General features: G+C 41.3%; 1 protein-coding gene across 2 annotated transcripts in view; it reads left to right on the plus strand.

The window, feature by feature from the left end:
- sox6 (SRY-box transcription factor 6) overlaps nucleotides 1-26,213 on the plus strand; it is a 125,797-nt gene extending 99,584 nt beyond the window's left edge. Inside the window, exons 11-17 of one of the 2 annotated variants that reach the window (XM_030722782.1) lie at nucleotides 4,788-4,937; nucleotides 7,022-7,199; nucleotides 7,391-7,578; nucleotides 17,030-17,135; nucleotides 23,573-23,746; nucleotides 24,685-24,901; nucleotides 25,690-26,213. In XM_030722782.1, coding sequence (XP_030578642.1) covers nucleotides 4,788-4,937; nucleotides 7,022-7,199; nucleotides 7,391-7,578; nucleotides 17,030-17,135; nucleotides 23,573-23,746; nucleotides 24,685-24,901; nucleotides 25,690-25,996 — 1,320 coding nt within the window. In that variant the 3' untranslated portion in view covers nucleotides 25,997-26,213. The remainder of the gene's footprint in view (nucleotides 1-4,787; nucleotides 4,938-7,021; nucleotides 7,200-7,390; nucleotides 7,579-17,029; nucleotides 17,136-23,572; nucleotides 23,747-24,684; nucleotides 24,902-25,689) is intronic. The other variant, XM_030722791.1, reaches the window with a different exon arrangement.
- The last annotated feature ends 301 nt before the right edge of the window (nucleotides 26,214-26,514 follow it).

Below are 26,514 nucleotides of genomic sequence, written 5' to 3' on the forward strand. Positions count from 1 at the left end.
CATTACTGTAGAAAACAAAACATATGGGTTCTCTGTATGTAGTGCCACTGCCAGACCAAATAAAAAAGAAACCCTCCACTTTCACTCAGTCAAAGGTCCATTTCCTATCTCCTGATGTCTCCTTGTTTTTGTCTTGCTTGCAATTTCCATCAACCTCTTAAACTGTATATCTATCTAATGAGTATTTCCCCTCAATTACTCCATGCTCTTTTTTGTATGTTTTTCTTGCCTTTTTTTCCCCATGAATTGTCCTGGCCCATGACAACCCTTGTGCTTTACATTATTGGAACTGGAGCTGCTAGAAATAAGACTTTTTAAATTTTGCCACATTTGCTACAGCATCTCTCCGGGGCCACGATAAACCTGGGCACAGCCTCAGCTCATGCGCCCACTGTAAAGATGAAAAGAAACCCATATGCTTAGTAACAACACGGACCAGATCTCAAGCAGACAGACACATCTAAAGGAGTACTCACAGGCTTAGACAACTGGAGTGATAAGAAAGAGTGTTACATAATCAGGGACAAACAGGAAGAAAGTGGGAGAGCAGCAAACCCTGCATTATCTTTTGTTTGGATGTAAATGCCTGTGTAGCACAGATGTGAAGAAATGGCTTCTATCATTAACAAGTGAAGCACTTTTGACTTTGAAAGAGAGGGAAAAAGGAGGAGGGGGAAAAAGAGAACAGACATACTGTAGAGAGCAGCTGTTTCTGTGTTTATGAGCAAAGGAGTTTGGTCTTTGAAGGTAACCCAGAGCAGAGCAGCAATGCTGGAGTGTGTGTGGAAGGCTGGCTAATAGGAAGGCTAGGTGAGCAGCTGGATAGAGGCAGTGGTGAACAGAGGGACAGATGGACAGATAGAGTTGATAATGCAGCGAGCAGCAGTGAATGGGAGGGTTGGCTCTGGGGCTCCTGGGCCTGGAGTACCCACACTCACATCTACACAAGACAGACTGTGATTGTGTGCATATATATACAAGTAAGAAAATGAGAAAAGGATCGGACCGTATACTCAGTCGTTGTATGATAGAGAATCTGAGAAAGGCAGTGGGAGGGAAGGAGGGGTGAGAGCAGAGCAGGTTGGGTGCCAGCAGATGAGACAGATGTTGAGCCATACTGGAAAGCATCGGCACAGTGCACCAGGACGCCTTCCTCCACTCTTGACATCTGGGCTTAGCCTGGGTCAGGCTGCATGGTCGCCCTGGGCAATGAGCCTGTACAAGCCTTGTGGCAAACTGGGCTGGCGCTGTGCTGCCTTTTAAATGGTGTGGTGCACTGAAGCACAGTTAATGCCCTCATATCCAGTCCAGTGCTCAGTGCCCAGGCCAGACAGAGGTGAATGAGACATTGACATACAGACACACTCGCACACAAAGAGATGAGAGTGTGTTTAAGAGAGTGTGGCTATTAGACAGTGCTGAGACAAAGCTTATCTAATGTAAATGAAGATGTTGGAATATATATATAATTGTGATGGTTTTTAAAGCATCTTTATATTACTATTTAATAAATTTGAAGGCCACAGTTGGAAATGTGCAATGCACCGTCATTGCTGGCAGCAAGAAATCTGACAAATATCTGCCACTATATTTTCCACCACATATTGCCATGCTGCGACTCATGCCTTTAAAAAAAAAAAAAGAAAGATGCACATTTGTTTTTCATCAGTTTCTCATTAAAATACAGGGCTTACGCTCCTGTGTTTGCAGAAGGAAAAACATTCATTCCGTAATTGATTATATTGTTTATTGAGCTATCAGCTTTGTTATTTCACTAAACAAATACAGGGCTACCCGCCCTGATTGCATATCATACTTTTGAGATGTCTATCAACATCAGCAGAGTGTGTAATCTCAGTTTAATGTCACAGGCAGAAAAGTGAACCTCCCCGTTTAACCTCTGCTGCCTCCAGAGGGCTCGTTTTTAATTACCAGAGGCTAACAGGCTGACCTAGGGCGTGTTGCGCTCACTTTGAATCTATGCTTGCTGAGGTCTGCTCTGCTCTACTGGGAAACGGGGAATGATGGGGTCAAAAGAAGGATATTAGGTTATGGGTTTGCCCCCTGATTTATGTGCACTGTTTCTGTTTTGCTCTTTATGTATACTGTGTTGTGATCATTATACATGTACACTTTTAACAACTGGAAATGGCGTGTTTTTCTCCTGAGTTCAAGCTCAGAGGAAACATATAATATATAAGAAACACCAACATATTTACCTTTTGCCAGTTCCTTAACACATTCACTGTAATCCCATTAGCTATTATGTTCATTTTGCTGTTTTCATTTGCAAGCTGTGACTCAGCGTGCTACTCTGTTTTTCATCAAAAATGTGTGCAAAATAACAAATATTAAGAGGGGATTTTGAGATTTTTCTTTTTTTAAAAAAAAAGTTTTAACTGCTCCTCCTGTACGCTGCACTGACTTTCAGCTTGACCCTCATTACCATGAACCTCTTGCCACCCCACCTGGCAAGTAGTTATGAAGAAGGGGTCATTAGATGTGAGAGAGTCAACTGAGGGAAACAGGCAGATGTGTTCAGCTCAGGGAGACCAGTGTTGGTAGAATACATCAACCCTCTGACACTGCAGCGATTGTTGTCTCCAATTTAAATACAAAGCCAAAAAATTAAATTTGCTGTTTTTTTTGGGTTTTTTTTTAAATCTAACCTTAATACTAAAGAATACACCCATTGAACACTGACAGTTTTTTATATTTGTGTATGGCAGGTTAGCAGATTTGCCTTTCCCCTTGATTGTATTTATTGTTCTTTGGTTCGTGGAGTGTTCCTGCATGATCATAAGGGTAGCCATTGCTTCTCCCCCTGTGGCATTGACCTGCTAATCAGTGCTAGCATCCTGACTGTGTGCAATTTGAGGCAAAGTCTAATGACGTTCTTTTTCCGGGACAATAAAATTCTTCTCACACAAGGTCAGGGGCATGCCCATCGAAAGCCCTGTTAGCAAACATCTGTCCAACAGACTCTTTGACTAAGACTTCCCTGTAGTCTAGAGTGATAGGCAGACTTTTCTCTTTCTGGCCACTGTTCCTCTCTTTCTCTGTTTCTGACCCAACCATCCACCTCACCTCACTCACTCTCACACAGGCACACATATGCAGACACAAAGAGTGCCCTTAACAGTGACATTAACTAAGTCTGGCTCAGATGAGAAGAAAACAGAGTTAGGTCCACTCCTGTGTCCGATCCTTTCCGAGACAAAAGACTGTTTGTGAGGGAGGTAGAGGCAGTGCTATCATTGTGGGAACATAATCAGTCTGTCATTTCCGCTGCCCATGTGCTGTTGTTATCCCTATGTCCCCTGGAAGAATGGCCCTTTTGTACTGCCGCTTATGTGGCAGTGATAAAGTTTCTTACAGAAGCATACGTGTTTATATCTGGAGATATGTGTGTGGATGTAAAGTGCTTTGTTTGGTTTAAGTCTTCATTTAAACTGCCAAAGGTGAGGACAACACGGCCGGGTTGCCTTTTCTCATCCAGACAAATGCGTTTTGTATGTGGCCAAGCAAACCAGGAAATGAGACAAGGTTTGTTGATTGGCCAGTAAGGAAGTGAAATTAGATTCTCTCTGACAGCACCGTCTGACTGCATAACACAGCAAACCATAAGGTTTACCTAGTCTGAGGATAGCGAGCCAGCAGGGGAGTTAAGGGCTGCTATCTGTCTGATGAAGTGAGGGCTAAGGCTACGTGGAGTAACACATTTTCTCAGGCAGTAGCTCTATTTGACAGACCCCTGCCATTTGCAGCAGGAGACAAAACCCAATTTCATCACTTACCTGGTGGCCAATCAAAACAGACCTCAGACTGAAAAAAGTCTCAGCAGTATGAGAGTGCTGGGCTCTCTAGGCACCAAAAAAAAGCACAATAATGATCATTTAAATAGTTATAATTACTATTTAACTCAGATTTTAATAACATAAAAGCTGAATCAAATAATATCAATTTATCTGTCAAATTAATAGATAAAAATAGACAAATTGATTTTAAGACATTGAACTATATCTCATAAAGTACCCTCCAAAATGTGATGCATCTGCCAGTTTGTTGTCTGTGGCTCACGCTGCCTTTTTTTATACTTCCAAACCCTCATATTAGTATACCTAATATATTTGCCACATTATTAACCTCTTAAATTCAGCCCTCAAAGTTCAGTCCTGCCTAAGGTAGTGCTTCACCATTTGAACCATGCTCTTGTGTAGTAATGTCACCATCAGTTGGAAATCTCACTGAATCAACACCAAGGAATACACAGTGATTACATCAGTGTTCTTTGTACAGATTTCTAAGTCTTAATAATGTGTGTTTTTAACATTTTCTGTGATGGCAATTGAACCGAGGTTGGTTGTGGAACGGGACTGTTTCTTGTAGCTGTGTAGAGACAAAACACAGGCCAGAAACTTCAATTGGAAGTTGTGTAGAGCTAGAGAAATGAGAGATCTTTGCTAACACACTTGCATCCAGTCGGCAAACTTTTCTCTGTGATGAGTGGAAAATAGGGGCTCCAAGTATTTGAATGAAAGCCATCTCTGTGTGGTTTTTAAGACTGCTGTCTCTCTCTGGGTTCAGTCTTTGAAATACAGTTAAGACCTTTGATGGAGGTTCTCTGCCAGCCTCATGGAAAGAGAGGAAAGACGTAAAAGAGGGGAGATGAAGGCAGACACAGAAGCAGAGAGAGTTCTAGGGAGAGGAAAAGACAGAATATAAAACTTTGAATGTTTGCTGGATTTGGATGTTAACGCCTTGCGGGTTTCTCCACCTCTCTACAGCAACTGTATGCAGCCCAGCTTGCCAGCATGCAGGTCTCTCCCGGGGCCAAGATGCCTCCACTCCCCCAGCCACTCAATGCTAGTGGGCCCATTTCTCCGTCATCTCTGAAGAATGACAAGAGTTCCTCCAGCCCCATCACTCAAGTCAAGGTACAACCCTCGACTACTTCATCCAGCCCACCCACCAGCCCAGGCCTTGAGTGGTACTTGACCTAGCCTAGCCTATTTGGTGTTGTCTGAGTAAACTAGCATCTACAATGTTCAGTACTTCAGTATTACAGCTGGCCGGTGGTGAGCCCAACCTCTAACAGGCCATCAATCTCTAGGGCTTTAACAAGGCCCTCTCTCTTAACCAGAACTCTGTGGAAATGGTTGCTATAGCTATGGCAGCTTCAAGCCAGTAATTTGTGGAACACGTGTTTTTTTTATACAATAAAAAGACTTTTTCTTTTTTCGTAACTAAAATGGAATAAATCTCTTACCACAGTGCTATACAACTACTGAGTAGAATTGACAACTTTTTTCCCCTGTAAACAAACTAGGATGTGCTTTCTGCTGCTGTATGGCACGACTCCACTAGACCTCCATGCAAAGGAAAGGCCACATACATCACTCCCGCTCATTAAGGCCATAATCAGAAACATACGCCCATTTGAAGTAGTTTAGTTTAATAATATCACAATGGAGAAAAACCATAAATCATGCCCTGAAATAGCAGGAAAGCTGTCCAGCTTTTTGTTCATGTACTTGCACTCACACACAGCCAAAAACACACACCCATTCAGGTCCTCTGCCTTCAGGAATTTCTATCAAACTGGCTCAACCACTCATTGTGTAAGTACAAATCTCTATTATTGAAGTATATGCCTGTCAAATATGGCATTATTAATACAAGGCTAATTCTAGTCCAAATATTACCCATTATGCCAAAATTAAGGACTTCTGATGACATGAATTATTCACAAATAAATGGATGGCAAACATATACTGGCATCCTCCCATCCCCATCCACAGTCCAGTGGAATCAGATTGCCTTCAGTTTTGTTTGTCTGTTTTCAGCTTCACTGCATGACAAACTGTTATTGGCACAGCAATAACAAGGCCTTGGGGCAGTCTATGCTAGAGCCATATGTTTGGACAAGGAGACACTTGGGCTTTGAAAAATACTGTTAATGACAGCATGAGCCCTAATCTGATTTAAAAGACTGCTGTGTACACGAGGCAACATTTCCTGAGCAAAGTGACATTTTTCTTGTGGGATCTTTGAATTGTTCCTATTTACAATCATTGAGCATTTGATTGGGTTTAAGGAAATCTACTGTGCATATTGATTTTTGGCAAATCTTAGCTTCCAGAGCGGTTTGTCAGTCATCTTGGGATGTTTTATATTTATTGTAATTGAATATTTTACCCTGTAAATAATATTTTATAGTTACATTTACATTTTATTCTAATTATACATAAATTAATATTTCCATATTAAATACCAGGCCTCTGGCTCCCATTATTTGTCTTCAGGTACCCACAGATAAAGCATCCTTGGTCCCAAATGTCCCACTGGGAATAGTAAAGTAAAGAACAGTATTCTTCATCTTCCATCACTAACTGGTCTACAAGGTCACAAACAGCACAGGAATACAGCACCAGGAAAATGCGTGCTCTCTGACCTCATCTCAGAGCCATACAGCAGACCATATTTTTTTAGGAACAGGCATATCAAAGCATACGATAAAACCAAGTATGCACAAATGAGGAATGAAATTAGAAAACAAGTTAATGAAGTAGATAATGCAAGTCGACATCTGATGAATGGAACAGCTGTCTTTGATCACTGGCACCGCTGTTATCTGGTCATTATTTATTCTTCGAACCAGAGTGCAGACACAGGGAGAAGGGAGGAGGAGAGGGAGAACAGATGAAGATGTACAGAGAGACAGAATCTGCTTTAATTAGTGTGAACAAAGGCGCTGGGCAACTGTGAGGACGCTCACAGTGGCACAGCTCCTAAGAAAGGATGGATGAGAGGGGATGGTAGGAGAGGAGAAGAAGAGAAGGAAAAAAGCAAAATGAGGGAGGAATCAGGGAGGAGGTGCAGGTCACAATAGGGATTCTATAATTAACCAGAAACAGAGGAGAACCGTGCTGTCTGAAAATCCGGAGCTCCTCCAAAAGGAGGAGGTGGGGGCTCCCATTAACATCTGTCTTCTCTCATACTCCTATCTCTTCTGCCGTAGGAGGAGGGAACGCAGCCCCTCAACCTGTCTGCTCGGCCAAAGACGACAGAACTGGTCAAGTCTCCTACGTCCCCAACACAAAATCTGTTCCCCGGCAGTAAAAGCAGCCCTAACAGCCTCCTCAGCAAGGGGGGTACCCCCAGCCCACTTGGAGGTCTGGGCCGGGGATCTTCTCTGGGTAAGACGCCAAAGTGTTTCCACTTCACGAGCACAGATTTACTCTGTTCAAACACACACGTGCACACATCCAGGGAGTCCATATTAGAAATCTTTTGTACTCTACTTTGCTTTTTATTTTTCTTCTCCTTTTCTTCTTTTGACACGATGTTCTGTAGCAGACTAATTTTGCTTTGCTCTGTGTGCATACAGATATTCTGTCCAGCCTAAACTCTACTGCGCTGTTTGGGGACCAGGACACAGTGATGAAGGCCATCCAGGAGGCTCGGAAAATGAGGGAGCAGATCCAGAGGGAACAGCTGCAACATCACCAGCAGGGCATGGAGGCAAAGCTGTCTGCCCTCAGTTCAGTGGGCCTCAACAACTGCAGAGTTGACAAGGTTAGGACAAGTATCATGTCATCTTTCTCTCTCTTTTTTTTAAATCACTGATTCCATTGCAGGACTTTTTTATAAAGTGAAAAATGTTAGCAGATGACCACGAGATTGTTTGTTCTCCCTGCAAGTAGCAGAGGAAAGAAACTATGCAAGAAAGTGGAACATGGTGATTTTGCTACAGCATTAATTCTTAAGACTAATAATTTTCTTTAATCCATGTCCAGGGTGGTCGTATTAATAACAGCTGGCATAGTTTAGTGTGTTCATGTATGTTTACTCAAATTAGCATGAATACGTTTGTGTGTGCGTGTTTAGAAGCTTGTGCGTTGTTGATGTTGGTGTGAGGGCCGTGACAGGCCATGGCACTGCCCGGTGTGGGTTAAGCAGACTCTGAAGTCTCTGCCCAATTAAAGCCAACTTGCAGCCCTCTCCGTCCCCTGACACGGGATGGGGTTGCTTTGTACCAGGAGCACACACTCCCAGGGATTCCCTTTAAAAATATCTTCAATCGATGAGTCAATCAAGGAAAGAAAAAAGCTGTCCTCCTCTCTTCAGCTTGATGCCATGTTGCCAGTTGGCTGTGAGGAGCAGGCAGAAACTGGGAGCGATGCTCATTAATATTTCAGCACCTGACACTTTCAACCAACAGCCTCAACTAGGTCAATGTATATGTAAAAAAGTCAATGAATATCTATTTTGATTTCCCTCTAATTTGGTGTTTGGAAGATATCACTGTCTATGCAGGTGGCAATCAACTATGCTCTTACTGAAGTGAGGCAAATAAATTGATGCAGCCCATAGAGAGGACAGAGAAGAAGCTTAGAAGCACGAACAAAGCTGAGGCACCAACTAATAATCTCATATTTCCCCAACAAACAACTCCAAATAAATGCCGCCACATTTAAGCAAACAGGCGCATTACCTTGCACAAAAGATCTGTCAGCTTTTGTTCGATTTTTTTTAGTTACAACGTGACACAGCAAGTTTTGAGTGTGTAAATGCCTTTTAGTCAACCTCCGTCACATGAGTTGCCTCCCTATGTCACAACTGAGGTGAGCCTGTGGTCAGCCAACCAATTCTGGCATGACAAGAAAAGAGCAGAACAATGGCACAATCAGCAGAAGAGCACACACCTACAGCTACACTGTCCTTGGTAGGTAGAGCGTAAAACTTTTTTTTTAATTTATTTTTTTGTCTGTTTAAGGTTTCATTTTACTTTCTGTCAATTTTAGACTCAGCCTATGATCAACCACTTCTGGAGCAATAATCTCAGCATGTAGGGCTGCTTTTATTTTTTTCTTTTGCTTGAAATGAGTCATTCTTCTCCAAAAGACCTTTTTGTCTGCATTTTCCACCTGAGGAGGGAGCATGCATTTAAAAACAAAAGAGAGAGAGAGAGAAACTTTGTGCATATGTTGGGGGGGGGGGGCAAGTGAATATATAGCGATAATAAAAAGGCAATAAACTGAAGTACTATTTAAGAGTTAACAGTTGGATCACAGTATTGATGCTATTTAGACCTACACATGCCTTTGAAAAACCTACCGATACCCATAATTAAAAACAAGCATCACATCAAGTAATACGGTTCCCTTTTCATTACAGGATCAGTCTTGTTAAACGGTACCTTAACTGAGCACATGCTCGACTCGGTACCCTGCGCAAATCATAGTGAGATATCGTCACCTCTTAGTTTCAGTGACACTGGTCCTATTAGGATGGTGTAAAATTAGAGGCACGCTTTATCAAGTCAGCCAAAAGAATTGCCCCATCATCTTCATCCTTTGGCTGTAATAAAGAACAGTCAGTTGTAATTCAGCAGTGAAACGAGAGCAAGAAGGAGAGAGGGTCTTTTGCTGATACAACAAGCCAGCAGACTAGAAAGGTTTGAATAGCCCAGATAAAAGCTTTCACTTTGGTCAGTTTCAGAATATTAATATTTTAAGAAAGCTCCTCACCTGACATAAATATGGTGTGGTCTTTAATAGCTCCCCTCCCAGTCTCTTGTTTGGAAGTTTATCAAAGTGAGAGCTTACATGAAGAAGATTCTGGAAAGGTAACATAAATGGGATTAAGGAGAGGTTAAGATCATTCAGTGTGGCTGTTAGAGGGGGATATTAAATATTGATTTATCCCACTGTAATGACCGGGCAGAGGAGTGGGTCTAAGTGCTGCTTAGAGATGGATCAATTCATCTTTTCTTACAAAGTGTATCTGAACAGTACAATGCATACCTCCCATACCTTTATCAATATGACTCTAGCTCTCACTTTCTCCCTCTCCCTTCCTGGCCATTGACCTAGGAGAACAGTGTGTAGATCAGACTTCTCTGTTCTACAGTATACAAGGCTTTAACCTGAGGACATGTAAAATATTCATGCTTTACAGGAGCGGATTCTCTTGCTTGTCTTTTTATTTGTCTGTTTTTACTATATCCCTTCAGTACAATAAAACCTTTTACAACCCTTCTGCAATTTGCCTTTTTAAAATATTTATCTAGAGGTATTATTGTCTGCAGAGGGCAATTACTTTGTTCCATTATTTACCATCTCCTTCTCACACAGTGGAAGCTTTTACCTAGAATGTACCAGCATGCCTACAGTCATAAACACTACAACCAAACCCATTTGTAACCATTTGAATTGTTTCCATCTATAATGCACTATAGACACAACTGGCCATGCTGCCTTTCAGGGTCATGTGAACTATACAAAGCATCTATGTCTATGTTTTCACTCAGATGTTGCATGCAGAGATTCGGCCATGTTGCCATCATTTCAGGCCTGAGGTACCTCCTGCTAACACATTTCCACTGACTCAGCAGGAAAGAATTGTCATTTAAGTAATTTGTTTTCATGAAATGTTCAAATTGAATTAACATATGAGAGATGCTTTTATAGAGATGCTATTATACTTCTGTATAATAGCATCTCATATATTTTTAAAAAGCTTCCAAAAATAGTGTTGCATTATTGTGATATAAACTGTATTCAGACAATTTATACATTTTACATATCCAATAAGTAAAAGAATTTCACATTTAATCTAATTAGCCACATTAAATGAAAATTTAAAAAAAAGTTTAATTGGAAGTCACTAAAAAACTGGTCAAGTGTACAATCAATAGTGTAATTGTCTGGAAACTGTAAATTGCCTGTTAATGACTAGGGGAATTCTTATTACTAAGAAAGAGTGTTAATTCAATTTTCAGCCTCAGCCATTGTTGCCTCTGTTTATCTGTTATGTGCGCTTGCACGCACACACACACACACACAGAAAACAAAACAAAAAATAAAAGTTATCCAATTTTGGTCCAATCATTTGGCCAAATCTGCAGTTTAGTTTGTTTTTTTTATCCTATGACATTGTTGTGAACCCTGATCAGTCATGCATTACAGCGCTCTGTAAAGGTGTGTCGGTTTCTTTTGCTTGAGTTCCAATAAACTGTAGCATATTTGATGTTCTGTGGGTGTCAGATAAAATATATTCCTCTGCTGACATGTACCTAACTGGAATCAAAAGGGGAAAGGTCAGTGTATTAACCTATTGAACTACCCTTTCTGCCCCATAACATCTCCTCTCCTCAGTATTGATGACTACAATTGTCCATTTCCCATTTCCCAAAGCTCAGCCTGTAAATATTCAAATGGAGCTTACATTGGTGCTCTAAAAATCCAGACTCCTAACCTATTGGTTATAGTGGTTATACTGTTCCCCCTGTATGTGTGTTCATGCATACATGCACACACAAATATGTGTGTCTGTGTGTGTGTGTGTGTGTGTGTGTGTGTGTGTGTCTGCGCGCGTGTGTGCATGTGATGCCAGGACTCTATTCAGGCAAAGCCCTCACAAAGACTTTGAATATAATCTTGTCTGGTTTGCAGCCCTGGAAGCAATTTTCTGCTCCTTTTCGACTGCTGTCTTGGAAATTGCAAACCAAGGCATTTTGGCTGCAATGTAAATCCTTGGCATACAAGGGTTTGCCCATCCAAATTAGATTATGCTCCGCTCCCAGACACTGGCTGTAGCCAGCAAGTGCTATTGTGAAGATTGCTTACATTAATGCTTTGTCCAATTGTTCAGCTTAGTCAAAAGAATAAAAAATAATGTATGACTCTGGATAAAATGCGCCTGTGCATTTGTGTGGATGTCTGCAGGCTCCTGTCCCAGGTCAAGTCTTTTGCTCTCCTGTCTCTTCCCCAGAAAGACATCAAAACTGCATCTTGGTAGGGTCATTTGGCAGTGGTGGCTCCATTATTTTCTGCAGTTGTCATCTAACATAGTGAATTTCTGGCTGGCTACAGTTGATTAAAAATGCTGCTGGCCCTGGTGGCTAAGACCTGTGATGCTGTACTCACCACAAGGCACATTCAACAAAGGATGAGGAAAAGAATAGGCTATAAAAGGACCATTTATAGTGTATGGTATTGTTGCAGTAGGACCATAATGGCCAGAGTGTCCGACAAGTCTTGAGGTCTTGTCTGTGTGTGAAAAGGGGGTTTTGGTAGTGCTGCAGTTTGTAACATCCTGCTGTTTGTAACCTGAAAGGGTTTGATAAGGATGGAGATTTAAGCCCAACTTAACATTGAACATTTCTGGTTCATTGAGAATTGGAAACCCGTAAAAGTACATGTTGTCAACACAAATTACCTCAGCAGTGCGGCAAAGAAAATGGGAACTCAACACTGTGTTAGAAATGTTTCAGAGCACTTTGATTGATGCACAATTTATGTTTCGGCACATCTGAGTTGAACTGAGAATGACACAGTATTGTGACATTTTCCATCCAACCACATATGTAATGTAACAACAAATGTTCGTAATAGACACAGCAACGTAGAAGAAATTCAACTGATTAAACTAAATGCACATTTCAAACTAGCACTTAAGGGTCACAGCGTGTGGGTTTGACTTGTTCTCTCCAACAAAAATTATCTTGAATAATGAAAGTGCATCTTTTTTTCATTAAAAAAAATAAACTGACAAAGCACATATGAGGTTAGCTTACAAGATGTTTAAATGCCTTCATTTAATTTAATTAAAGGCCTTTTTAAACAAATGGGTTGATGCCCTGGCAGTACAAATAGGACTGGAATAGCTGGCCATCTCTGCTCTGTGTGATGTTGAGTATGACTACTATGGAACAGATGCCAGCCTTTTGTGGCTGCTACTGTTGATTCTGCTGCTGCCTGCATTAGCCTTAGCAAAGGGACATCTATGGGTAAAAAGAGAGCAACAGCCTGCATGAAAGGCACTGTGGGTTTACCGCATGCCTGGATGTACTTAACATTTAAATGGGTCAAAACTAGCAAAAACTACTGGAAAGCTGCAGACTTATAAATAACCTTACAACTGGTTACAATAAAAATACAAAACAGATGAGGTGCTGAGCTGTGAGAAGCTGCAGCCATGTTAAAGTGCAGTCTTTGTCTCCATCGGGACTGGGACAGATTGTTGAGGGCTTTAGTCTGAGACCCTCAGAGTCTTCACTCAAGAACTAAAGACCACAGTGGTGACTGACACTTGATACACAAAGCCCTGCATTGTGGTCAGAACTACTGCCTGCAGCTTACCACATACCAGGTGTGTGATATAACTAGAGCCAGTTCAGCACATTATCAAATATAAGCGGGAGTCCTGTAGCTGTAAAAGGTTGAATCATGAGATCTTAAACATATGCAATCATACACTTTCCAATGTGGATGAGGTTTAAGTTTAATGGCGCTCACCAAGTACAGTAGTTACTGCTCTCAAAATTCATGGTGAGGTCAAAATTGCCATTTACTGTATATACTTTAACTGTGGTGTGATATATTTTTTTTTTTTTTAAATTCTATAAAGGACAGTTTTCATTTCATGGCCAAACCTGATCCACCAAACTGAGCTGACTTACAAAAAAAACTGCACAACAATCTGCACCACAGTTCCATATGGATTTGCCTTTGCCTGTTGCCTAAAGCTATTTACAAAGGAGAAAGTGAAGGAGTGTCAGGACCGGCAATGTGTTGCCTAAATATAGGGCGGAGTAGGCACAATGCACAGGGCCGTCCGCCACCCGCCTCTGCCCAGAATACACCCTGTGGGTAGAGCAGCAGGCCTCCGGCACATGTTCTGCGGCCAGCCAGATTAAAGCTTTGCTTGCAGCACTGACAAGGGCCCTTTTGGGTTCCCTCGCCCAAGAAGTTACACAAACTTTGCTATCTACCCCCTTTGTTTTCTCCTCTTCATCTGTGACTCACAGTCTCACTGTGAGTTGGCTCACTAGCCAGCCATGTGCAACTGAACAGATACATGTGTTACCAAATTTTAAAGACAAAAGACTGCACAGGCAGGGCAGATGAGATTATTGTGGGTGGCAGTTCTCCGCTACAGCTCGGTGTGCACTGCTATAATTTTAGTTGTGGGGAGGAGAGCTGCATGCTGAAGTCATTTAAGGGAGGGACCAGTTGCTTGCCAGCGGTTGTGGTCAGAGTGGGAGGGAAATGATGTGTACTGTTAAATCTTTTGTTTCCCGTCTCTTTATCTTTACCTATTCACACCAGCCTTGATTTGCTTTTATTCTGTTTTATTTAAACATATTTTTCTTTAGCTGGCCTTGCAGAATTTAGCAGCATTAATTTGTGGTATTTACTGCTTTTAAACCCTCTTATCATTCCCTTGTACTGAACATTATAAATACTTTTTTTATATCAGCCATATACTGATTGGCTCCCTCTTTCAAAGTCTCTCCCTCTCTTTCTCTGGCAGGATGGCTAGCTTCCCCCAGATACTGCATGTCCTTTGCTACTTCTCTGTGTCAGAGTGATCAGTAAAAATTTAATGACACTATAAAATAATAAAACTGCCATTAATTTATCACAGCACTTGATGCGTGTGCAGTAAAGAAGCATTAGTTCACTGAATCTTTTCCAACCTTAAAACAAAACCGTGATGCTTTGCAGATAATTTACAGCCCTAATTTCGAGTCTATTTCTAATTCACTGATATAAATTACCAAAATTATAACCAATAAGTATATTAAGCTCAGTATATAAAATTTTATGAAAATTTGTGGTACCATATTGCACAGATAGTTTGATATTAATTAGCATAGCACACAGGAGAGGAATACATACTGTAATTAGACCATTACATTACAGCACATAAAACAGGTTGTATAAAGTATATGTAGATGTTTTTCAACTAACCCCCACCCCCCACCCTTTTTTTCTGATCAAATTAAGTAAAGCAATCTCAAAGACAAGCGCTTCATTCAGTCTTGTCCAAAACTGTCTGATGTGCTGATGCTCACTAATCATATGACTTTGTGTGGTGGAGAAAGAAGTTCAATGCTGAGCTAGTCATTAATGAAATTCATTGACGGATGGCCCCTGTTCTCTTTCCTTCTCAGCCCAACATGATGCTTAATGATCATGAGTTTATAAAAGGACTTGATTGATCAAGAGGGAGCAACGAAGCGCAGAAGAGGGACGAGATGACTACTTTATTACAGACACACACACACACCACCCCATGAATGCCGTGTCTTCCTAGCAGACTGTCCAAGTAGCATCTGAAGCAGCACCATTGCCCATCCAGCTAATCGCACTTCAGTCACTTTGTCATCAGGCTGCTAGCTTCTTTCATTAAGAGCAATAATGTGGCTGGGTGATGAATGCGGCTCTGTGCATGCGTGCGTGCGTGCATGTGTTGCTTTGCACAGAATGTGACACAGAGAGAGGCACCATACTCCATCTTCACTTTACAACGTGTCCTCTTGCCCAGCAGGGACCACCACATATGTCATAATTAGAAAACACTTAAGTAAGCAAAGGGCCGTCAGATAGACAGCCTCTAATCACAGGCCATAAGCAGGTAGTGGTTAATTGTATATCAGAATCACTCAGCTGGCCATAAATAATGACTGCTCCTTCAAGTATGATGGTAAATTGCAGTGCTCTTTCTGTCTCTCTCGTGGTCCTTTCTTTTGAGGGATAGTTCTTGAATAAATAAAAGCATGACGAAAATCAAAATCCTGTGAAAGGCCTCAAATGGACTTGAACTATCTTCATTCTTCATCTTGTCATAATTTTTAACCCTCAACAAAAAAAAAAGATTACACAAAAAGAGAATTTAAAAAACACACACACACACACACACACACACACAAAGATTTCTTTTTTTCTTGCCTCAAAATACACTGTAACACATTTTGGCTTTTTTGACCAGCATGATTTTATTTATTATAGAAAGATGATGAAATAAGTCAAAGTTAGCAGCAGGTATAAACTAAATGTGTTCAGATACAGTGGTTAGGTCTTGTCAAACAAAAAACAAAAAAAAAAACAGCAAACTGCCCCGTCGGGGAAAAAAATGAAAAAACAAAGAAAACAAAAATAAAAACAGTGGAATGCATCACAAAGGAAGGGCTCAAAGATTAATATGTGTGTTGGTGTCGCTTTATGAGGCAGGGGAGCTGTTAGTATTGTGTTGGGACTCTACCTGAGTGTCTGTTCAGACTGCATGTGATAGGCCTGTTTAGAAAGAAAAGAGGCAGAGGTCAGCGCAGACAGTACATCTTTGGCAGAGATTGAACACGCACCCTGGGAGTAAAACAAATGCTTTTTTCTGAATGGTGGCAACATGCCTGCTTTTAGTGTCATCCAGGCAAAACCTGGGGGGGGAGAGAGATTATTTGTATCATGCAGAGTCAAAGTGTCCATCTCCTAGTTGAGTCTTTAGAGAGGAAGATAGCCCTTTGCTAATGCCCTGTGTATTCACTGAGGAAGTAGGTCATTCAACAATGGAGCCAGCAGCAGTCGGCACTCTCCCCTTGCATAATACATTAAGTGTAATGTGCAGCAACTATTCAGAGACCCCCCGAAAGCTGTTATTTTATTCTGTAAATGCACACGGACATGACATTTAATATTGTCACGGAGCGCTGAATGACAGGGTTTCATTGTGCGTCAAGTACAACATGATGCCAAGTTTAATCTGAGCACAAAGAAACATGACAAACGGGAAAACACGGTGTGTTCTCCAAAGCATGAACTCTGAATAAATGATGGGCGCTGAGCTCTGGGCGCTGTAGACTGGAAGGCAGGATGTAAGGAGAAGATTACAGAGGAAAATCTGAGCACTGCAAAGAGGGCCACGGCCCCATTGTGTGCTTGGGATCACAAAGTATCCTTCTGTAAATCTATTTAGAGCACCCCTGGCCCTCACTGTCTCGCTGCCTCCTGTCATCCATTATAACAGCTACAGAATAGAGAGATGAGGAAAAAGCTGCATCTAGCTCATGTCAAAAGAGCAGCTCTTCAAAACAACCTGCATTTATCAAAGACACTTTTTTTCTTTTCAAATATTCACATTTCTGATGGAGTTTTTTTTTTTTTTATAAAAACAGTTTTTCCACTGTAAAAAGGCGTATATGTGCTGGTTTATTTACCTGACTCTTTGTATATCTCTGTAGGAGAGAGCACACTTTGACAGCATCGGGCACCACCTTGGAAAGCTGGGTGAGGAAGGAAAGATTGGCCACAGAATTATTGACCTCACCAGGCCAGAGGATCTAGATGGTAAGGCCAATGTTGGATCTCTTTATTTATAAGTGCTTACTTCTAAATCTGATGACTTTATGTTTCTTCATAATTTGTAAAATTTTACTAAACTTTCTAAACTATTTGTGAGAAAACATTAAGAATTATGAGTGGATTATAGAGTTCTGATGGGTAATAAAGGCCCAGTACCCCGTGCAGCTCAGTACAGCATGCAGAGTGTTTGGGGCAGATGTATGCAGAAACATGTAGTTGTGTGTAAGAGAGACGTGGGGGCTGGGGTGAATGCCGTTTGAAATGAGCCGTGGCTCCGAGGTTTTCACAGGTAGATGAGTGGAGGACAAGGGTGCCTGAGGACAAAGCTGGCTTTTTTCCAAACTTGACTTGAGCTGTTGCTGTTGCGTTTGTTCGAGGTCCTCGGCACATGTGTGTAAATTCTGATTACACCAGTGTGACAAAGCGTCATCTGCTTTTGTGGAGTTGGCTCCTACACAGGAGCGAGGAGTACCTCAGTGCAACTAATATTTGTCCGACATAAATATTTGTGGCAGTTTCCATGGGACTTCAGAGCCAGAGCAGAAATGAAAATGGTTCTGACTCATCTTTGATGCCTGAGAAGATCTCGGGGCAGAGGGATAGATATTTCACAGGACAATGTAACACATCAACATTTTCAAATCACATTTTAGGCATGTTTCACTTCAGTTTTGGGGAAAAAAAAAACACTCTTGCTTAATTGGTTCACATAGACTTTTTTTTTAAAGTCTTGCCATAAAAATGTTTGTTTACCAACTCCAAAGCAAAGCCCTTTTTAAAGCACATCTAGTTTCACATCACACCCAATCCTGAAGATGAGAATTAGAGGTGCATTTAGTGGATGCATTGACATGCTTCCCATGTAAGCCACAGCAGAAGATCCCATCCCACCCGTCTGACTCCTCGGACAGATGTGTTTCCAATGCTCATTCTCCCAGTGGGAACTCTCCCTCTGTGGCTACTGTGGAGTCAGGACTGAAACAGCGCACGCACCAGGGCAGTTGTGTCCTTTTAAGTCCTGTTTAGGGCCGAGGGAAAGGCTAGCACCAGACGCCGTGCATCAGTGTTCCCAGTGGGCTATGGATTATAGGAGCAAGCAAAGGTTAGAGGAGAGAAGAGGTCTTCTTCCCGGGGTGGGTGGGGGAGCTTGGAGACAGGGCAGTGCACATAACTCAAAACACAGTTAGCATTTCTTCTATTACACCACATATATATCTGTCTGTGTCTTTAAGTTTCACCAACAGGAAGGCAAAGAGATGAATGATGTGAAGCAGGATTTTAAGATGTGAACCACAAAGTGTTTACCCTTCTGAGGACATGTTTACTGTTGAAATCTTGTGAGGATTTTCTCCTCCTTGAACCAATGGAGGCTTGACTTCCTGGCATACCATAACATAAAGAACTATAGATTACACTAGCATATTTGTACTGTGTTTAATATCACAAATATAAGAGCACAGAAAACACTAGGCTTTCTAGATAATGTAAGGTCAAAGGTTATGCAGGTGTGAAGGTTAAACATCACCAATATTTGGTTGTCAATTTGTATACTGCAATTTAAATGTTTTAAGATGAATGTCATAAAATAAATTCTACAACAAAAAGGCAGTTTCTTCCCACAAATCTAGCATCAGTTTTTGGAACAACTTCAGTGTAAAAATAGTAGTTAAATGAATTTAGAAACATTCCAAGTAGATCAGAACACACTGCACATAGTTTTGGTGTTTCCTGAAAAGGAAAATTACTGGGTGCACCACCTCATCCATACATAGGGTGTGAAAGCCCCTTGGTGTGTAGCAGCTTTCCATCCAGAACAGAGTAACCACATTGAGCGGGCACAGTGGCTTCTGTTATCGCGGCAGTTCACAGAAAGCTTTAGGTTCTTTAAGCTAATATTTGCAAAGCAGGCAGAAACCCAACTCTGAACGACCAAAATGGGGGGAGGAAAGTGGTTAAGGAATAGGAATAGATAGGATTTTCATCATTTAACAAAGTCACAAGCCACACACATGATCCCTCGGCAAATTCATTAGGTCTTTACCAAATACCACAAGAGCCTCAGCCCCGAGGCCCTTTGTTCATTCACATATGGCAGTATGGAGCTGCCATATAGCTGAGGTTGTGTGTTTGTCTAAAACGCCCCCATCACTCAGGGAACAAAGAGGTTGTTGAGAGATGTGTGGAGGCAGGAAACAGAATTAATCTAAAAGCCCAATGAGATAATATCAAGCAGAGTGAGAGAAAAAAAAGAGAAGCTTCAGCTGAGAAGTGTCCTCATGGAATAGGATAAGAAAAACAGTAGTCTTGCACTTTTGCTACAGATCACTGACAATGAGCTTCTTTACACTGGTAGCTCAGAGCTGTTATGAAGCGTTATATGGGTTGATTGTTTGAAGATGTTTGTTTTTCTTCAGCTTTGAGTCTGTGGGAATCAGGCTCTGGCTTTTATTGCTGGGGAGTTTTTCTTGAAGAAAGCTTAGAGGAGGAGGCTTTGACGTAATGACAGATCAAGTCGCAACGGTAGCTGCATAGGTCAAAACAATCAATATGGAAGTTCTGTTTTGAAGCTGGCAAATTTAAATTTAGAGCAAACGAGCAAACGTTCGTATTTCTCTGTGAGTGTCAGAGGCCGGGAAGTTGTGAAAGATTGAACTCGTGCTAAATGCATAAAAGAGTTGGTGCTGCAGACAAAAGTAAAAGCTGCAGCCGACATGTTGAAACACGCTGGCTGTTTGTTCCCAAGTTCCCACGTGCATGCATTCACACACTATCGCACACACAGGGTATAGAAAACCCAAATGATCCTAACTGGGTAACAAAAAGTAAAATGATTGAGATGGTATAATGTGGCTTACATCACTTGTGGTTTTCAACAATTTAATTAGCATGCCATTAAGTCAGACCAGAGCAGAGGCACTGAGCGCCGTGTCCTGTCCGTCCACACACATTAATCTCGCCTGATCCTGCTCTGAGGGAGAAGCTCTATTGTCAGTAGTAAATGCCTTCAGTCAGAGGTGTTAGATTTGATCCCAACAGGGAGGGCTTGGCAGGTTTGCGTGATTGTTGCCTGCTTACTGAGGCTCATCCTTTTGAGCGGATTCCTGGGTGACATTATGTGTCTACCCATAGAACAAAGATGAGTAAGGAGGAGGAGAGGGGGCAGCTGGGGCAGTGCTACCCTCTGGCTTGGTATATGGTCGAGTCTGAGCCTGCAGCTCACAGGTGTGACAGGCTGTGGGGCCTCACTACATTCTCTATTTTTCTCCCTTTTTTTTTTCCTGCTTCCCCATTATTCGCTTTCCCTTTTCGTTTTTTATTCCAGCATGCATGCATGCACACACACACACGCGCGCACACACACACACACACACCCATTCTTTCACACTGTAATTCATGCTGCTCATCTGCAGTGTTTCCAGGAGAGACAAATTAAAAGGGGATTCTCATATCGCTCTGTCACACTTGAGCTGCGGGCCTCATGAATCACAATAAATTCTATTAAGCAGCACTCCCTCTGTTTCGCTCCCTCCCCAGCTACCACCCAGGGGGCCTGGCCCTGTCACTGCTAAACATCTGTGTTTATTTACACAATCACACACCTAACTAACTGATTCCTAAATGTCCTGCCCCTCCTGGAAAACAATAGTTATTGCTCATTTGCAAAATGTCAGAGCAGTGTCATGATTTTCTCTGAAAATACGGGAACAACCTGGCAGTAAATTGCATGTTATAGTTGCGAGCAATTTACTATGCGAATACACAGGATGCCTCCGATTAAGTCATATATATTACAGGGGCTGAATAAGGAAGCAGTTCTGTACTTCAGCGTTTTCAAAAAGATCACAGACCTCACTATTATTTCAGGTTAAAGGACTTTCACTAAAGTAGGCTGTTTCCCAGAGGCAGCTTTCATCACTTTCGATATTTTACCTATCCAAGGCACAGCATGTGCCTCAGAATAACTTAAGAGGATGCAACACTCCTGTTGTTCAAGTCTACAGTTTTCTGTAGCATCTGACAGAGCAGAGAAGTGCTTTTCGTGAGCGCAATCATGTGCAGCAAAAGACCATGCCTCATCTGGATTCCTTCCAATGAACCTAGTCACGTGGCTGGTTTCCTGGCTAACTATGGATGTGGCACTAGGTGATGGCAGGCAGTTGTTTTGTCCCCCCTCCCCATAAGAAGATCACCTCTGCCCATATACATGCGCACCAGTATATAAATTGCTGAATCAGTGTCAGTGATAGAGTAATGGCACGGCAGGCATCGTAAATTAAGGCAAGCGATCCCAGGGCGCAGACACTGGCTGTCGTGTCTGAGTGAGCGCTGCGCTCCTGAGCTAATGAATACCTTCATCTGGCCCCGGCAGTCAGCAGATTGCCCCGCGTTGATGGATACTGTCAGCCCTCCGCCACACCACATTTCATTGCACAATAAACATGGTTGTCAAAACCAAACAAAGTGAAATCAATTCATCCTGTACAGTGAGTGCATGCTAAATGAAATTAACGTACTGTGGGGCTCGGTGGCAGCAAAGGTAGTGTATTATTTTTGAATTCATGATGGCTGTCGGGCCAACGGTATTCGAGGGGGCAAAGCAAACAGAGTAAAACATGGGGCTTCCAGAGACTGAGAAAGTATTTCTAAGAGTAACAAAAGCCTCTAATGTTCTGATTTGTTTTAGAAGATGGAGAGGTTCGAAGAATACGCTCTTTTTATATACTGACAAAACAAAACACGAGAAAAACATCTCACATTGAAATACGGCATTTTATATTTGGTCAAAAAGTCATTTAACCATTGAAAATGAATTACATAAATTTAAGGATAACTATACATTTATTATATGCATACTTTCTTTCTCTGCATATGTTTGTCAGCTGAAAACAAACACAGGGACACTGGTAATTAAATGAGTATGACTCCTGTCACTGGTCAGACCCACTGGCATTCTTTGGGCAGCAACTGGTGCAGTGTAAATACAGCTTTTTATTGGCCTTCCAGGCAAAGGAAGAGATCATAAATGTGGCTCTTTAAACACGGGCTGCTGAAAAGTCAATTTGCCCATCTTTGCACTGCGAGAAACAGGCTTTCCTAGCAGGTAGCTAGACCTCAAGAATTCTAACCCGGTAAACAAAAACAAAGTTCCAGCATACCTTCATCTCTATTGTATTGCAAGCATTTTGCCTTTTTTATGACTTGTCTCCTATAATAGTTTTGAAAATAGGACATGTTCTTTTGAAGCGAAGACACTTGAACTTCCTAAGGCTGAAAATGCTGCAGTATTACCTTCAGTGATTGGAGCAGGGCGAGGTTTCTGTGGATTTGGAATTAATGTCTCTGCACAGCCCTCCATTACTCATTAAGAGTTTGATTTTGTTTATCAACTGAAATAATAATAGAAATCAGACCCCAGGTAACGTGTGCCAAGGCTGCTAGTGGAATGGTCTAATGAGAAGGCTTCACATGTGGATGATGAAATATGCATGAGTCATCCCAAGCTTTCTTTTCCAGATTTGAGATCATTAAAGATGTATCGTAGCATATGGAAGGCTTTTTTTTTGTCTTATTTTTCAAGCCTTGTTTATCAACATATTTTTGTTTGTTTAAATATTCATATTGCTTTTATTTAATTCTTTCACATCTTACATATAAAAGGAAGCAAATGCGCATGCAAACAGAAATCATTATCAGTCTGATGTACAGTTTAATACTGAGAGAAACTCTCTTATGCTGATTGTGAATGCCCTGATTGAGAAACAGCACTTTGCAGAATCGGCACACTCTCTCCTCGCTAATGTGTGCTTGGTTTGTTTGTTTGTGTGTACGCTTGAAGCAGAGAGGAAGAGAGCGAGAAACAAGGGGAGAAACAAGAGTAAACTGAAGGATTTTAGTTGTGCATATATAAGTAAAATGTACTTTGGTTTTCATAAAGATTTGCAAGAGTTTGTGTTTGCTCCTTGAGCTGTCTTTTTTTAATCTTATATTTATGCTGGCACTCTTTTGTGAGTCTGAAATGTATGTGCATAAGCGGGGATAGGCTCCAGCCCCTAACCCCCACCCCCCAAATTAGATAAGCAGAAGAAAATGGATTGATGAACGGAAGCAGAGAAGCTGGAGCACTTGTGGACAAAGCATCTTTGAAGTCAGAGGTCTTCCTCTTCTGGTTTTGGATAGACCTAATTTAAAGAGATCAGCCCCCCCTTAAACTAACACTTCGAACACAGTGTTTGCATCTCTGCACTCATCTGAAACAATTTTCATGATGCAGATAGCAGATGAAGGAGAGTTTAAATATGGCACATCATTTAATTAATGCCTCGCCACACTCTCTCTTCTTGTTCCTGCTCTGGCTATTCCAGGGTCGAAGGAAGTCAGTGGCTCTACAGTTAACCCCCAACTCTATTATTGTTGGCCAACAGGAGGCGCTGGACCTACCGAGGCACGAGTCTTCAGGGAATCCCGAGGAAGAAACAACAACGAGCCCCACATTAAAAGACCAATGAATGCATTCATGGTGTGGGCCAAAGATGAGCGGCGCAAGATTCTCCAGGCTTTCCCCGACATGCACAACTCCAACATAAGCAAGATTCTGGGTAGGAGTGTAAAACAAATATAGCTGCAGGAAATATTTGTATTTGTGAGCTGGATGCATTCACTTGACTTCTTTGCTGTTTGCAAAAATGACACACATACACTATTTATAGTTTATTGCAAGCACCACAGCTTGTTTCATAGCTTGTGAGGAGGTGCGCAACTAATTTTCAGTGTACAAAAGCACTGTAATCAATCTGAATTTTTCTAACACTTTTCTAATACTAATAATATTTCTCTGATAGTGACTAATAAAGCTTTTTTTTTTTTCTTTAGTTTTGTACATTACCGCTCTCTGAAGTGCATATATCTTAGAAAGTAGCTGGTATCTAAAGGAGAGTATGCACACTATCTTGTAGGCCACTGTGCATCAGTTCACCTCAGCGTACAGATGGATTTATAGCCCATCACTACCATAAGTGTTTGTCATGAAAAATGACAGAGACTAAATGGGTCTTGTCCCCTCAACACTGGAGTCCATACATCAGAGCTGTTAAAAGTGCTGTCATCCATGCCAGTGTAGGGCACTTCACAGAGCTGCAGTATTTACTACTCCAGCTTGTTGTTCCTTGCTGTTTGACAGTAAGGAAAAAGCCTGCCTCTGGTTTCAGATAATGTGCACAGGCAGAGCTATCAATAGATTGTTGTGGAATGGACAGTAAATCTAAGCACATTTTTCTAGAAAATTTCCACGCCTATTAAATGTAATTCTGTATTAAATTACATTTTTATGCAGTGTAGTAAAATGTAAAAAGGATTTTGAATTTTACGTGCATTATTGGTTATCTGATGTAAGTACAAGATCACCAGTTCTGTTAATTTGAACCAATTCTTGGTTATATTTTGAAGCAGCATCTATCACATTCATTCAGTTTCCTACTTTCACTTTGGAGAAACTGTTTATCCAGTTACTGAAATCTGAATGTACTGTGTTGCGTAGGTTCTCGGTGGAAGTCCATGTCTAACCAGGACAAACAACCCTACTATGAGGAGCAGGCTCGTCTAAGTAAGCTCCATCTAGAGAAGTACCCAAACTACAAGTACAAACCACGGCCTAAGAGGACCTGCATTATTGACGGAAAAAAACTCCGCATCGGAGAGTACAAGCAGATGATGCGTTCACGGCGACAGGAGATGAGGCAATTTTTTACTGTGGGGTAGGTACTCATGATTACCTCAACGTTACCACACTTAATACTCGAGAAAAATACCAAAAATATGCATGCAATACAAGCAGCTTTTCCAAAAGTGAATGCTGAGTAACCACTAGTGTTCACCACTCAACTCAGAGGGTGATATGTACAATAAACTTGTGTTTTTCAATAGCTTCAGTAATTTAGGACAATAGTAGTCTTCTACTGGCACATCATGCGCAGACATTATTATGGGATATAAGCTCTAAGTATATACTTATATAAGCCTGGACAGCAGCAGTCTAAGGCTTAACACTTTAATTTACTGTTTGTGGTTATCAGGAGAGTCCTTCTCCAGGTGTTCCCATGTCAGTCATAAGATTCAGTGGCTGGAGTATCAATTATCCAGCGTAACAGCAGCAAAGAGCAGCAGCAGCAGCGTATTGGTTTTATGTCACCAATAAACTGGGCAGTGTTTCTGAGCGGCTCAGAACGGGAGCTGTCAGGAGAACCTCTCTTTTTCCCAAATCATTTTCACAGAGCTGCTGGCTTCAAGCAGACTGCTGCTGGAAACCAGTTGGTAATCCAACCATCTCAGTTTCAGTGCTGTTAAAAAATATATATTTATATATATATATATTTTTTTTTTTAGAGACATGTAGACACTAACCCAAGCAGCAATCACACTTTGAGCAACACTGAACACTTTTTCCATGGACTTTTTTCAGATTTGGCTGATCAATGCTTAATCAAGCACATCATGAGAACAGATTGCAATTAATCTAAAATGTATCTGTTTCTTATACATATAGGCAGCCACCACAGATTCCCATCACCACAAGCGCCAGCATGGTCTACCCTGGGGCCATTACCATGGCAACCACCACACCCTCACCTCAGATGACATCAGAGTGCTCGAGTGCCTCAGCGAGTCCTGAGCCATCCATTCCTGTCATTCAGAGCACCTATAACATGAAGCTAGAGCCCAGTGCTATGGTGAACAACAGCGAGCCGGTCAATGGCGAGGATGAAATGGACATGTATGAAGATTTTGAGGATGAGCCCAAATCAGACTATAGCAGTGAAAATGACACACAAGAGCCAGTCAGTGCCAACTGAGACCTTTTTCACTGAGGAGGCCAGTGCAGAAACAGTACTCATACAGGAGGACGCCCAGAGGGCTGGTCTGATCTGAGGGAGGGAAAGAACAAAAGAAAACAAAAACTACACCACAAAGGTTTGAAAATGTTGAAAAAAATACTGATGTACCATATTGAAGCCAGCATGCAGCTGTGGCTTCACCTGAATCAAAAGCTATTTGGTCTTAAGTGTTTCTTTAAGTGTGTAAAGCAGTTTGGTTGTGGTAATTTTTATATATATATATATATATATATATATATATATATATATATATATATATATATATATATATATATATATATATATATATATATATAATTTTAATCTCATTGTTTATTTTTTGTTACGTTCATGGACATTAAAAGAATTAGGTTATTGCCTAAAACAAAAGACAACTTGAAATTGAAACCTTTGATATGAACCTAGGTAATTCTTACTGTCATTTACCTTATTTTCCTCTTCAATTGATGATGTTGTTACATTACATAACTGTTCAA

Source organism: Archocentrus centrarchus, chromosome 3 (assembly GCF_007364275.1).
Source record: "Archocentrus centrarchus isolate MPI-CPG fArcCen1 chromosome 3, fArcCen1, whole genome shotgun sequence".
Lineage (NCBI taxonomy): Eukaryota > Metazoa > Chordata > Actinopteri > Cichliformes > Cichlidae > Archocentrus > Archocentrus centrarchus.